This window comes from Mauremys mutica, chromosome 4, assembly GCF_020497125.1.
Source record: "Mauremys mutica isolate MM-2020 ecotype Southern chromosome 4, ASM2049712v1, whole genome shotgun sequence".
Taxonomy (NCBI): Eukaryota; Metazoa; Chordata; order Testudines; family Geoemydidae; genus Mauremys; species Mauremys mutica.
The window spans coordinates 132,300,916-132,314,111 of NC_059075.1; the positions used below are offsets into that span (position 1 = coordinate 132,300,916).

The 13,196-nt window shown below is 43.7% G+C and overlaps 1 protein-coding gene and 1 long non-coding RNA gene across 2 annotated transcripts in view; both read left to right on the plus strand.

The window, feature by feature from the left end:
• The first annotated feature begins 2,802 nt into the window (after positions 1 to 2,802).
• LOC123368030 lies at positions 2,803 to 4,860 on the plus strand. The gene is made up of 3 exons (XR_006578668.1): positions 2,803 to 2,928; positions 4,310 to 4,383; positions 4,620 to 4,860. It is a non-coding gene; the product is annotated as an uncharacterized LOC123368030 (long non-coding RNA).
• A 14-nt stretch (positions 4,861 to 4,874) lies between these two features.
• The window catches only part of LOC123369064 (60S ribosomal protein L10a-like), a 35,984-nt gene continuing 27,662 nt past the window's right edge, over positions 4,875 to 13,196 (plus strand). Inside the window, exons 1-5 of the mRNA XM_045014431.1 lie at positions 4,875 to 4,899; positions 4,956 to 4,975; positions 5,063 to 5,246; positions 7,117 to 7,289; positions 9,094 to 9,263. Of these exons, the coding sequence (XP_044870366.1) occupies positions 4,875 to 4,899; positions 4,956 to 4,975; positions 5,063 to 5,246; positions 7,117 to 7,289; positions 9,094 to 9,263 (572 nt within the window). The remainder of the gene's footprint in view (positions 4,900 to 4,955; positions 4,976 to 5,062; positions 5,247 to 7,116; positions 7,290 to 9,093; positions 9,264 to 13,196) is intronic.

Below are 13,196 nucleotides of genomic sequence, written 5' to 3' on the forward strand. Positions count from 1 at the left end.
ATTCTCTTCCCTGATTGGTCCTCAGGTCAGGTGTTCACCAGGTACTATGTGTTAACCCTTTACAGGTGGAAACTTAACCCTTAACTAACTATTTATGACAGGGTGTTAGGTGTGAATGTCCCCAGGACTGGATTTGCCTTTGTCTTTATGGCTTCTCCACTGATACGGGGTCTGCCTCAGCCAGTCTTTTTCCAATGACCCATTTAGTTTCAGGGCTCGTCTACACTTAAAACACAACAGTGCTGACACTACCTATGCCAAAGGGAGGGCGTCCCCCATCAGTGTAGGTCCTCTGCCTCCCCAACAGGCGGTAGCTGGCTTGACAGAAGAATTCTTCTGTAAACCTAGAGCTGCCTATGTGGGGGCTGAGATTGGCTGAACTATGCCGCTCGGGGTATGAGTGGATTTTTCACACCCTGAGAGACGTAGTTATGTCGATCTAATTTGCTAGTGTAGACCTGGCCTCAGAAAGCCAGGTGCCATTCATACCTGTATCTCTTAGCCAGCCTCGAGCGCAAACAGGCCTTTTCCACCTGCTGAATAACAATGCAGCATATAATGGAAATTGAGGCTCACATAGGATTCATACAAATATTACAGAAAATTGCCACTTCATCACAACTGGATCTTATTAGTTAAGCTTGTACAAGTCACATAATTGTGTCCTTCTGATGGCCCTGTGGAGTTGGTGGTTAGCAATTAGCTTTCAGGGAAGAGAGTTCTGATCATGAACTCATATCCTTTCTATGCTTTAAAACCAAGCCTGTTGGGTGGGGGTGGGGGGAGACAGTGGCACTGTCCATGTTGATTTAATCAGCTGTTGTGCATATTGCATTTAGGGAAATCCACTGCTAGGACTTTCCTCCTTAATCCCTTTAAGCCCAGGAATGCCCCAAAATTTAATTTATACTTAAAGTGAAGAGAGCTGACCAAGCAAATGCCTGCTGGGTCATAAATGTAAAACCCCTTAGCGCTAAATGATCAAAGCTGCTCATCTGTTCCCCACGGACTGGAGTTGAGGGGCAAGGCTGAGGAAGGCGCAAAACATTTACCGCTCACATGCAGTGTCATGGATGAGAATTTGATCCTTTTACTAAGTTTTTAGGCAGTCCTGATGTTCCTCTAGTCTAACGTGCCTTGTTGCAGCTAGTTTTGCATCTGAGTAACTTGTCAAATCATACATGCGTAAGGAACCACTTTGCTTGTGACTCCTGAGCACATAAGATAGTTTTGGCCTTTAAATTATACTGCAGTGCTTCTAAGTCCGACCGTTTGAAACCTCAAGCATGAAAAGAGTGTGGCTATTTAAAAAACAAAACACATTTGAAACTCTGTTTATATTCCCTTGAAAAGTCCCAGCTTCAGGATTCCCTGCTGGCAATATCCTAGAACAGTTTCAGGTAGGTGTGCCATCACAACCGCTGGTAGGGGAAATGTTGAATCCTATATTAATGTAGGCTATTAACCCATAGTTAAAACTTGTTTACAAGTTGTTGCCATTCACCTTAACTCACTATTATCGGGATTTAGGAATATATGAACACGTAATCCTCTAGCATTAGCACACAAAGTGATAGCTTGGAAATACATCCCATTATTGAACACGGCACCTAATGTTTAGGCTGCATGTCTTCAGACTTGACAGAAGCTGTCGGTGTCTGACAGATGGGAACCAGGTTACCTGTCACAAGTCACTCGGTAACACTCATCACACTATTGTGGTTCAACTTTAAAACTACCAATCTCCCCCCACTGCTGCTACTGTTTGTCTTTATGAGAGTTGTTAGGCTGTTTTGTCTAAGGCAACGTGCTTCTAGTTAGAGCATTTTAATCGTTTGTTGAAATAAGGAAGTGCTTAAGAGTGAGATGTAAAGTCTTGCTTGTCATGTCTCATCTGGGAGACGTCTCTCTATGTACTTAGCACCGCTCTGGCTTTATAGTCTATGGGATCTCTTCCATCAAAGATCTCAGGGTAGTTAATAAGCATCCCTGTCCTCCTCTAGCACCATGACTTCAGCGAGGACGTTGCCACAAGGCGATGCTATGCCAGGCTCTCGGTATGCACAGTGCAGGGTGAGTTTGGGCAGGCAGGGTGGACCCCACACCCCAAGCATTCTGGGAAATCCCAGCAGGCTGTGTACCCTGGCCCACAGATATTTTTTTTGCTGGCTCTGACAAAGCAGCCTGGGCTTCAAAGCCAAGCATCCAGCCAGCTTCCCAACTTGCTAAATCCTCAGCCGGTATGAAAGCGCCCCGCAGGGCTGCACACGCACTGCTCTGCTTCTGCTGAGCTTGGCCTGGCGCTGGAACCAGGGGGTGCTAGTTTGGTCCAATGGCTCTCAGCACCTGGTCTAGCCCCCTCCAGCGCTTGGCACGTGGACTCCCGGGTCTCCCGCTATCAGAACATCCAGCAGCGTGTAGGGAAGGAAATCACTGCGCGCGGCTGCCCTGCCCATCAATCTGCCCTGGGGTGGGGGCGGTGCACGCTCTGCCTCGCTCAAGATGGCGCCCATACAAAGCCATTTTCTATTTCCCTCCGCCTCTACCAAAATGGCATCCCATGGGCGCCAACGCCCAACACTCGCGAGAGCACAACGCCCAACCCTCGCGAGAGCAGGCCCCTATTTGTTAGGAGCGTGTAGTAAAGCCCACCCCTGCGGCTACCTCAGGCGGGCGGCCCGACGGGGGGGCTGAAGGTTGGATTCGGTGCCGCCTGGCGGCGGGCCCGGCTCCCGCATTAATCGCGGCCCCCCGGGAAATTGGCTCCGCTGGGGGCTGAGCCGGCCACGCGCAGGGCCGGGCCTCCCCTGGGAGCTGTTCTGGGGCCGTTTGGCTTCAGCACCTTCCTCAGTGATGTAGAGACTGGTGTAGACAGCACGTATAACGTTTGCGGACGATACCAAGCTGGAAGGGGGTGCAAGTGCTTTGGTAGATGGGATTAAAAATTCAAAATGATCTGGACAAACTGGAGAAATGGTCTGATGTCAATAGGCTGAAATTCAATAAGGGCAAATGCAAAGTTCTCCACTTAGGAAGGAACAGTCACTTGCGCGCACACACAAAATGGGCACTGACTGCCTAGGAAGGAGTGCTGCAGAAAGGGATCTGGGGGTCATAGTGGACCATAAGCTAAATGAGTCAACGGTGTAGTACTGTTGCAAGAAAAGCAAACATCCTTCTGGGATGTATTAGCAGGAGTGTTGTAAGCAAGACACAAGAAGTGATTCTTCCTCACTACTCTGCATTGATTAGGCCTCAAGTAGAGTATTGTGTCCAGTTCCGGGTGCTACATTTCAGAAAAGATGTGGACCAATTGGAGACAGTCCATAGAAGTGTAATAAAAACGATTAAAGGTCTAGAAAAAATGACCTGTGAGGGAAGATTGAAAAAATTGGGTTTGTTTAGTCTGGAAAAGAGATGACTGAGAGGGGTCATAAGTTTTCAAGTATATAAAAGGTTGTTAGGAGGAGGAAGAAAAATTGTTCTTAACCTCTGAGGATAGGACAAGAAGCAATGGGCTTAAATTGCAGGAAGGATGCTTTAGGTTCGATATTAGGAGAAACTTCTTAACTGTCAGGGTGGTTAAGCACTGGAATAAATTGCCTCGGGAGGTTGCGGAATCTCCATCATTGGAGATTTTTAAGAGCAGGTTAGACAAACACCTCTCAGGAATGGTCTAGATAACTAATCCTGCCAAGAGTGCAGGGGACTGGACTAGGTGACCTCTCAAGGTCCCTTCAGCCCTATGATTCTAGTCCCAGCTCCTGACAGAGGCTTAGCGACATGCAGAACATGGGGTTGTGTCCCTGACTGTTTTGGCTAATAGCCATTGCTGGACCTGCCCTCCATGAATTTAGCTAGTTCTTTTGTGAACCCAGCTATATTGTATAAACTCTTTGAGGAAGAAACCGTCACTGTGGCTGCTTTTCTCATTTGGGTTTTGTGGCTTCAGCATCACTGGGGCTGTGGAATGAAATGGGCTGAAAAGAGAAATTGTTACTGTATTGAAAAACAGGGATTCCCTGTGCTCTGAGCCCCTGAGATTATTGAAGATAAAAGAACAAAGGATCTAATTTACAATTCACCATTGTTGCTGTCACTTCCATTTTTATTACTGCTGCACTAGCCCCTGTTGTATTCTTTAATGTTTAATTCCCCCAGAATGCTGCAGGCTAACGGGCTACCCTGGTTGGTGGGATTAAAGGAGGTTTTAGGTGCTAATGTACCTGGAGTTGCATCCTGTCCAGAGTGATTAATTCAGTTGATCCTTTCAAGTTTCTGATCTGCTCTTTGTCTTTCAAATCCCCAGCAGTAAGTTTCCCATGACACCCTGTACAATGCAGTGCTGTAGATCCTGCAAGGGACTCAAGTGAAACCACGCAAGTAAGAACTCTCCTATGTGTTGTGGGTAGTGCCTTTCCCCAAATGCCAACTCCATGACTGGAAATCTCTGGTGAAGAGAGAATAGGATTTGTGGCAGAGTATCCATGCTCTGCTAACTATCATCACTGCTTTTCCTATGCATATTGATATTCCTCTTGTTTTACTGGGTTCTTAAATTCTAACTTTGGGTGGATCTGCAGTTACTTGAAGCTTCTTTTGTTTGTTCTGTTCTTCAGGTTTGCGGAAACTGTGGAGCTGCTGATCAGCCTGAAAAACTATGACCCACAGAAGGACAAACATTTCTGGCACAGTCAGGCTTGGCACCTCTCTGATTCCACCCAGCCTTTGGCCTGCAACCTTCTCCCTCCAGGCACTTTGAATGTACATGTGGTTGGCAACACATTGACTGCTTGATACAATAGCAGGAGGGTGCAGTGCTGAATTGCCTGGGTAGTTCATACACACACACACACACCCCGTCTCCAAGTGGTATGGCTGGACAGACCCCTATCCTGGGTCTTAAAATGTGAGCGGAGATGTGGTGAGGCTCCTGTGCTGATCCCTCTGACCAGTTGGAGAAGCCAGATTAGAGGCAGGTGGATAAAGATTCACAGGTGATTGTTGTAAGGTTTCTGGGCTGTAGCTCTGCCTGCTCCCTCAAGGTGTGTGGTGCTGACAGTGCAGAAGGACAGTGTGGGGGTGTCATCTTCCCTTCCTGACAGGCTCAAGTCCTTCCTGTGCCCTAAATTCTCACTCTGCATGCTGGGGGTCCAGTGACACTGATGAGGCCAAAGCAGTCAAATATCCCTCATGTGGACATCAAGGCTCTGAAGAAACTCAAGAACAAGAAGATAGTGAAAAAGGTGAGTAGAACTATGCTGCCAATATGCCTGTAATTTGTGTGGATAGAGGTTACCTGGAAATACCAGGTAATGTAATGCAGACAGTGGGCTGGTATAAACTCCAAGAGATGGGGGACAAATGCTACTGCTAAAATGCGATAGAAACTTGCCACAAGGGAAGATTATATCTCCTGAAGGTGTCAGACTTTGCATACATACTACAGTATCCAACATGACCATTGCAGAAAATTCCTGTAGGAGTAATTGACCCCTACTCACTATATTGCTAGTGAGGAATTGTTTAAAAGGACTTGTCCAAGGATCCTAGATCTAAAATGTGGTTCTCTAAACAAGAAAACATAGCTTTCTCAATTACTTTTGTAATGAAGATGAATTATTTCTTTAACATTAAGTCATGGTGTATATCCCACCATTGAGGAAAAGCTGCTAAAATGTAAATCCTAGGTGCACTGGCACTGAAAGAGAGAGCTACCCTGTTTACTGAGATTCCTTGGAAATTCAATCTTGTAGCAGTTGCTTCCCTCAGCTCCAGTATGGGGTACCAAAGAGATTTTTGGGGTGCAAGTGGCTGAGCAGTGCTAGAGGAGAAATTTACCTACTTGGCAATTTCAAGTCAGCAACTTGTCTGACTGGGCAGTAAGCAATTGAATTGCAAGGGTATGGTTTATTATGCCATGCTGCTGGGCAATGTGACTAGTTAGCTTGACCGGTGATGCTTTTGCAAAGCACTTAAAACAGATTTGGTTTGCTTGAGTTCTGCATCACAGTGAACTCCTAGCATTGCTAAATCCCAGTGTGGATAAGACCTCAGCAACAGCCCTCAATGGCTAATAGTACCTCACCCACCCTGTGTATCTCTCTCTTATTGGACCAACTTCTGTTGGTAAAAGACAAGTTTTTGAGCTCCACAGAGTCTTCAGGTCTGGGCCTGTGGAGCTCAAAAGCTTGTGTCTTTCATCAGCAGAAGTTGGTCCAATAAAAGATAATACCTCTCCCATATCCTGGGACCCACATGGTTACAACACTGCAAACAACAAAGTATAATCTGTTCCAATGAATGCACAGAGCTCTTATTGTAATGAACAGAACCCTTATCTCTCACCCCCACCATCAGGTTGATGCTGATGTGTGTTGGGAGGGGTAAGGAAAGGAGGAAATTTCCCTAGCTTCTTCCAGAAACTGTTTTGTTGGTGTTGGGATTATCTGTGTTTAAGAAACATGCCAGATCAGTAGTGAGGGGCGATTACACTTGTTCAGCCTAGGCTTCTCTCCAAGTATAACGTGTTACCTAATGCGAGATTCTCTGAAGTCTGTAAATATACACAAAAAGAACAGGAAGACTTGTGGCACCTTAGAGATTAACAAATTTATTTGAGCATAAGCTTTCGTGGGCTACAGCCCACTTCATCGGACGCATGGAATGGAACATATAGCGAGGAGAGAGATACACATACAGAGAGCATGAAAAGGTGGGAGTTGCCCAACCAACTCTAAGAGGCTAATTAATTAAGATGGTCGGGCAACTCCCACCTTTTCATGCTCTCTGTATGTGTCTCTCTCTCCTCGCTATATTTTCCATTCCATGTGTCCGATGAAGTGGGCTGTAGCCCACGAAAGCTTATGCTCAAATAAATTTGTTAATCTCTAAGGTGCCACAAGTCTTCCTGTTCTTTTTGCGGATACAGACTAACACGGCTGCTACTTTGAAACCTGTAAATATACAAAGAGCCTTTGTTGCTAAGAACCATTAAGTGCTCACAACAGTTTGCAAGTTTCTCTAAGTGAGGTGTAAATCAAACCCTGTATTAAAATAGATGTGGGCAGAACTGCAATGTTCTATGCATTAATCTCTTTTTTTTTTTCTCCATAGCTAAGAAGTACAGTGGCTTTCTGGCTTCAGAGTCCCTGATCAAACAGATTCCTCTCACCTTGGGTCAGGGTCTGAACAAAGCTGCCAAGTTCCCCTCCCTCTTTGCTCACAATGAAAACATGGTGGCCAAGGTCAATGAAGTCCAGTCTATCATCAGATTTCAAATGAAAAAGGTAAACAATAAATGCAAAACCCCAGAAGTCAGTTACACAGCATGTGATGGGAGTCAGGACTGTAATGAAGTTATTGGCTGCCTGCCATTATACATGGATTTGCACTGTCAGGGCTGGACTGCAGTTTTCCTCCAGTGTTGTTAAGGAGGCTGCTAGTGGAAAATATCCTGTCAATCTCAGTTTGTGTGTTTAGGGAACACAAAGCATTCAGATGCTAACCTGAGGATGGAGGGAATTTAAATTTGTTTTAAACTACAGATGCAAGTTAAGGGGCCTGAACTTGGAAAATGCTGAGGGCTCTTGATGCTCACTGAAGTCAGTGGGAATTAAGGACATGCGCAGCACCTGGCATGATTGGCTCCTGCAGTTAGGGAGGATCAAGTGGTCAAGCTTCAGTTAGCCAGGAATTAGGATAATAGGTTTGTATTATATAGACTGATGTATGTAGTAGCTGAAGCTTTATGCTTAATACTGTGCAAATGAACTTCACAGTCTTACAGGTGAAACAGTGAGTTTCAAGTAGTGCTTTCTTATATTTGCTTTAAAAGTTTAACTTTCAAGAAAGTTAATATAGAGGATGGAACCAGAGTTTTAAATGAACACAGCCCTAATTCAAATGCTTAATCTTCATGTCTGGCAGCATGATGGTCAAAACCTGACTCAGCAAATATTGCTTGACTGAGTATTTCCCATCAAGCTTAATTGGCCACTTGATTTAAAAACAACTTGAATGAACCAAGAGCAAAAGTGGTAGTCTTTGAACATATCAATCTTTCACTAAACAGCTTGAGCTACTGAATTCCTGGCACTGCAGTATTGATCTATTATTTCCATTTTAAACTTTTCTTCAGTCTGTAATCTGGCTATATATCATAGATTTGAGCAAATTTGGTACCCAGGGTGTAGTGTTTACAGAAGGAAAAGCAAAGCTTGGTGGCTGAGATGCAAAAAAGCAGAAATAATATGATCCTAATGATTTTTCTAATATGAAAAATATAAACAAAACAGATTATTGTAAAACAAATATTCTGTGCAGCATGGATTGGTGATTTTGTGGAACCTGTTGGTTGGGGAGGAGAGATTTATCTTTAAAAATTTTATTGCATAGTGTAGGGAGGAGAGTGTATTGGACTGGGTATTGATAAATTTCAGTTCTCTTCCCTGGTCTGTCATTGATCTTGTGGTGTAGAGCAAGTCACTTAACTTCTGCCTCAAGTTTCTGATCTACAAAACAAGAATAATCATACTTACAACCTTTTTTAAAGTACTTTGAGATCTTCTAATAAAAAGTACTGTATAATTAGCTGACTAGTTTAATCATCAGCAAAGATTGCACCCAGTTTTTTAGCATACATGTTTCGTTACAGCATGTGGAAGCCAGTGGCAAAGTTATGTCTGGTTTTTTGATAAAGGAACTGAAAAAATTAGGTTGAGCTTGGTCGAATGTAAAGCTGTTCAGATCTAAATTTCACAAATGGTGCATTTAATGGAGTCTTCAAGTATCAAACTCTGGAAACTTTGGAATTCCATAAAGCATTTCCAGGCTGTGGAGGAATTGTTGTAATTGGGGAATTGTAAACCCTGTAGTATAACATTTTATCTTTTAAAAAAAGATTTATGGGAAGACTCAATTGCAGCCTACAGATGGATTCCAAAGATTTAAACCAGCCCTTTAATCTAATTATGTACATATTTTGATGACTGAATCTACTTAAGCTATTGTATGGTTGTCTTTAAACTGACTGTACTATAAAGTCTGTATCAGTGGAGCTGAATGATGACATTGTCCTTCTCCCTGCCCCAGGTGCTTTGTCTGGCAGTGGCTGTTGGCCATGTAAAAATGACTAAAGATGAGCTAGTCTACAACTTTCACCTGGCCATCGACTTCCTGGTGTTCTTGCTGAAGAACTGTCAGAATGTGCATGTTGTACATCAAGAGCACCATGGGGAAACCACAGCGCCTCTACTAAACTGGTAGTAATAAATCTTTCAGAGCACCCAGTCACTCTGCGTCTGTCTCTCCTCATCCACAGAGTTTTCAGTCGTGTTAGGACTCTTGCTCCCAATCCTTTTGAGTAGCTGTCTCATTCTATTAGACTGAGACCTCTGCTGTACCTTGCCATTGTCAGTCACCTCCTGCGTACTTGTTTGTAACTTAACCTTTATTGGAGCTGCTTGTGATTCAGCATTTTAGAGCAGTGATTCTCACCCCAGGGATGCACATACCCCCCTCTAGCTATTTGCTTAGTGTTATGACAGGTTACATGAAATGCACTAGCCAAGTCAATACAAACTAAAGTTTCATACAGACAATGACTTGTTTATATGGCTCTATGTACTTTCATTTCAGTGTATAGTACAATATTTATATTCCAATCAATTTATTTTATAATTATATGGTAAAAATCAGAGTAAGCAATTTTTCTGTACTAGTCTGCTGTGACACTTTTCTATTTTTGTCTGACTTTGTAAGCAAGTAGTTTTTAAGTGAGGTGAAACTTGGGGGTACTCAAGACAAATCAGCCTCCTGAAAGGGGTACAGTAGTCTGGAAAGGTTGAGAACTACTGTGTTAGAGCAGCCCTTATGCCACTGAGAGAGTACCTAAAGTTAAATGAGGAGCAGCCACAGTTAAATGACAGGGATCAGCAGGGAGGCTTCTCATAAAGATGAGCTGCAAAGCCAGATGAGTTGAGCAGATTCCCATCCTGAAGGCTCTCACCAGCTAGTCAGAAGCCTTCAACATGGAAAGATTTCTTCGATGAAACCCTTTTTAAGCCCTTCTTAGAATATGATGTCTTCACAGAATTTTATAAACCCTGCACCCCCCCCCCCGCCACCCAATCAGTTTTAAAATCCAACCAAGAGTGTATGCTTTTTTAAAAAAAACAAAAACTCCAAAGAGGAGTAGTATTTTATAGCTCAGCAAAGCCTTAGCATGGATAGACCCATAACTGGCCTTTATCTTGAGAGTACTGAGAAGTAGGCACATGTTTGAATTAATGGTATGGTTCATAGAGACACCATGAAGAGAAATATTAAATCTGCCTGAATTTTGTTGTCTTCCGATAACACTTAGGACAAAACTCTTAAGATATTAGAAGGGAAAATATTTCTCTTTTTCAGTTGATTTACTTCATATATTTGACAATGTGTATAGTCAGTTTCCTCTTGCGGGTCTAAGTCACAGTAAGATTGACAGAAACTTCCTAAAAGTGTGTAATTGTAAAATCTCAAATTTGCGAAGGGTCTGAAACTACTTCTAACTAACATCTTGGAAAAGACATGCATTTGACTGTCCCTCTAATGGAAATATACATAGCAGGTTATGTTCCCTTCCCAGTGAAAACTCAGTGGGAGTGGCAAACTTGTCAGTGTGCCTGTGTGAAATGGGGAGGTACCTCAAATGTTATAGAAGAAAGAAAAATGCTTGGAAAGCTGTTTTACTGTACTTCCTTCTAAAAGGATAAAGAAATAAGGTTTAAATACAGTAAAATCAATGCTTGCTGTTAGTGGAGTTTCAAGCCACACTGTCTAGTCTCGGCAGAGATTTTCTGCTTCATTGAAATCCTCCCAGGGTGTCATTGCTCTTTAAATGCTTTTTAGCAGGTTTCTGGGTTACTAGGGATCACTGGATATATTTGAATTCAAAACTGCACCTCCAATTTCACTGGCCTGTCACCTGCTTTGTTCCAAGGAAAAAGCATGCAGAAAATCCATGTCTGTGGATGATTTGAAACAATGTTACCTTTCTAATGAGCCCAGTACAAGAGAGAGAGATGGCAGGTAGCCCTACACTGTGTATCCACAGAGAACAGGACCAGAAAGGCTAGTCAAAGAAGATTCCCCTCGGCTGGCTGTGCCAGTTTGTTTGAACTTTGGAGAAGACCTCATGTACAGATGGTAAAAGTCACTTGGACTCACTCTTTCACCTTGGCTGAGACTGCTAACAATGGAATTAATTACTCAAGACTTTCAGTGGCTTTTATAATGGTACCTGTTTACTTAAAACTAGACTTAGCACAATTCTGCAGGCTACTGAGCAACAGTTAGTTTTTGAGAACCTGATCCCTACCAACCTGGTACTTTGGAACAAGGTGAGTAGAAACCCACAGGTGAAGTCTTCATGTTCTATTACTAAGTCCCTGAGCCATCCCCTTTCCTGGGATCTGTACTCTGCTTTCTCTGTTCAGCAGGTCACTAATAAATCTTCACCTTCGTTTCCAGAATGTACTGAGGCACCATCAAGGGAACAAAATGCCTTATTCACTTTTTGGGTTTCAGGGGGAGAATCACTGTTTGCCAAACATGCAAAAAAGAGAGATTGAGCTTTCCAGGTAGTATGGTAACATTCTCAGGAGTGTCTCTAACTTGACAAGAGTTAGTGAGCAGGATGTACAGCACCATGCTGACGGAGGGAGGAGGTACCTGCTCTGCAGCTCTCTACTGCTGATATACAGGTAATTCCTTTATTTTAAAAGGACAGACATCAGCTCCTGCTTAGTAATATTTACTCCAATCTCCTGGAGCCAAAACAATATGCCTTCTAATAAGAGCTATGTGATAGCTTCAGAAATCCTTTAGTGGCTTCAGTGGGGCAGCTAGTGGCCCGAACTGAGCCACTAACATCCTATGAGCTTTTCATGCTCAAAGAAAACATGGCGATAGCAGCAGTGAGCTGTCTCCCATGGTGACTTGGGATTATCCTTAGGCAAAGTAAAAGGCTGGCATCACCTTGACACAGTTAATGTAGTGTGCCGTTGCCTATTGTTCCTGTAGGGCTTTTTAGTTGTAGCCTAGCAAAAGGATATAGGACTACAGCTGTGTCACTGTGGCCGGTGATCCCGTCTTCGCACCAAAGGGTTAAAGGTTTTAGCTCCATTATACTGGCCAAGCTTGAATTTGGGTGTTCATTCAGTCTACCTCAATTCCCCCTTTGTTTTGGACAGTATTGGTCACTTCCTGCTCCAAATTGTTAAAACAGCTGCCCTATTCCACCCTGGCAGTGGCTGCTTTTCAGTGGCAAGTAGTCACTCAGGTATGCTTTATGCTCCTGTAACTCAGGTTCAGGTTTTGTGTCAGAATTGTGTAGCATCTGCAGTTGTGTGAAATCAGGTGGAGCTTAGATGTTTTGATGAAGTTTTGAGCTGAGATTTTGTTCAGGACTGAAATTCTAAGCAAGAGCAAAGAGAATGGGTACGTTTCCTATGGCTTTGCTAGGAGCCTTCTTAATCCTAAAATTCTCTCATATCCTGGCTGCTTGTTTTATGGGTGCTGTTGCTGAAGGTGTGATGGCTAATAGATAGTTGCCAGCTGGGGAAGTTGGTGCCACGGTAAGGTGCATTGGCTTGTTTCTTGCTTGTTGCTGAGCCATGCCCTCCACACAGATCTAACCAATCATGCCTGCAGCATCAGCAGCCACTGTCATCTGAGCAGCATGCTTTGCAAGCAAAGGACTGGATAATCCCCCACCATCGCAGTTTTTCTGTTTGAAAGCAGGTTAAGGAAGCTTTGGAGGGAGCCTGGGAAGGATGTGGCTGTAGTAGGCTGCATCAGTTAAGGGGGTGGTAGATCTCACAGCGGCGCACAAGGCGTGTAAGCCCAGAATCCAGAAAAAGCAGCTGCTGCTCACGTCTGAGGGAGCCTGTGGAAGTCTTCTATCAGGTTATTACTTTGTCTCTCAGTTAATGATGCTTAGCTGGAATGTGTCTCTGCATGGGGTGCTTTAATGCTTTCATTTGGTGCAGGCTTCGTTATGTTTAGATTTAAAGCACGGTTTAAAGGGAAATCTTTATTACCAGACCAAAGGCATTGAGAGAACAGAGTACAGAGGTTTAGTCTATAAGGTCTCAGCCAGCCAGCAGGGCTGGTACTGATCAAGGGGGAACATCTCTTGTTAATTTCAATGC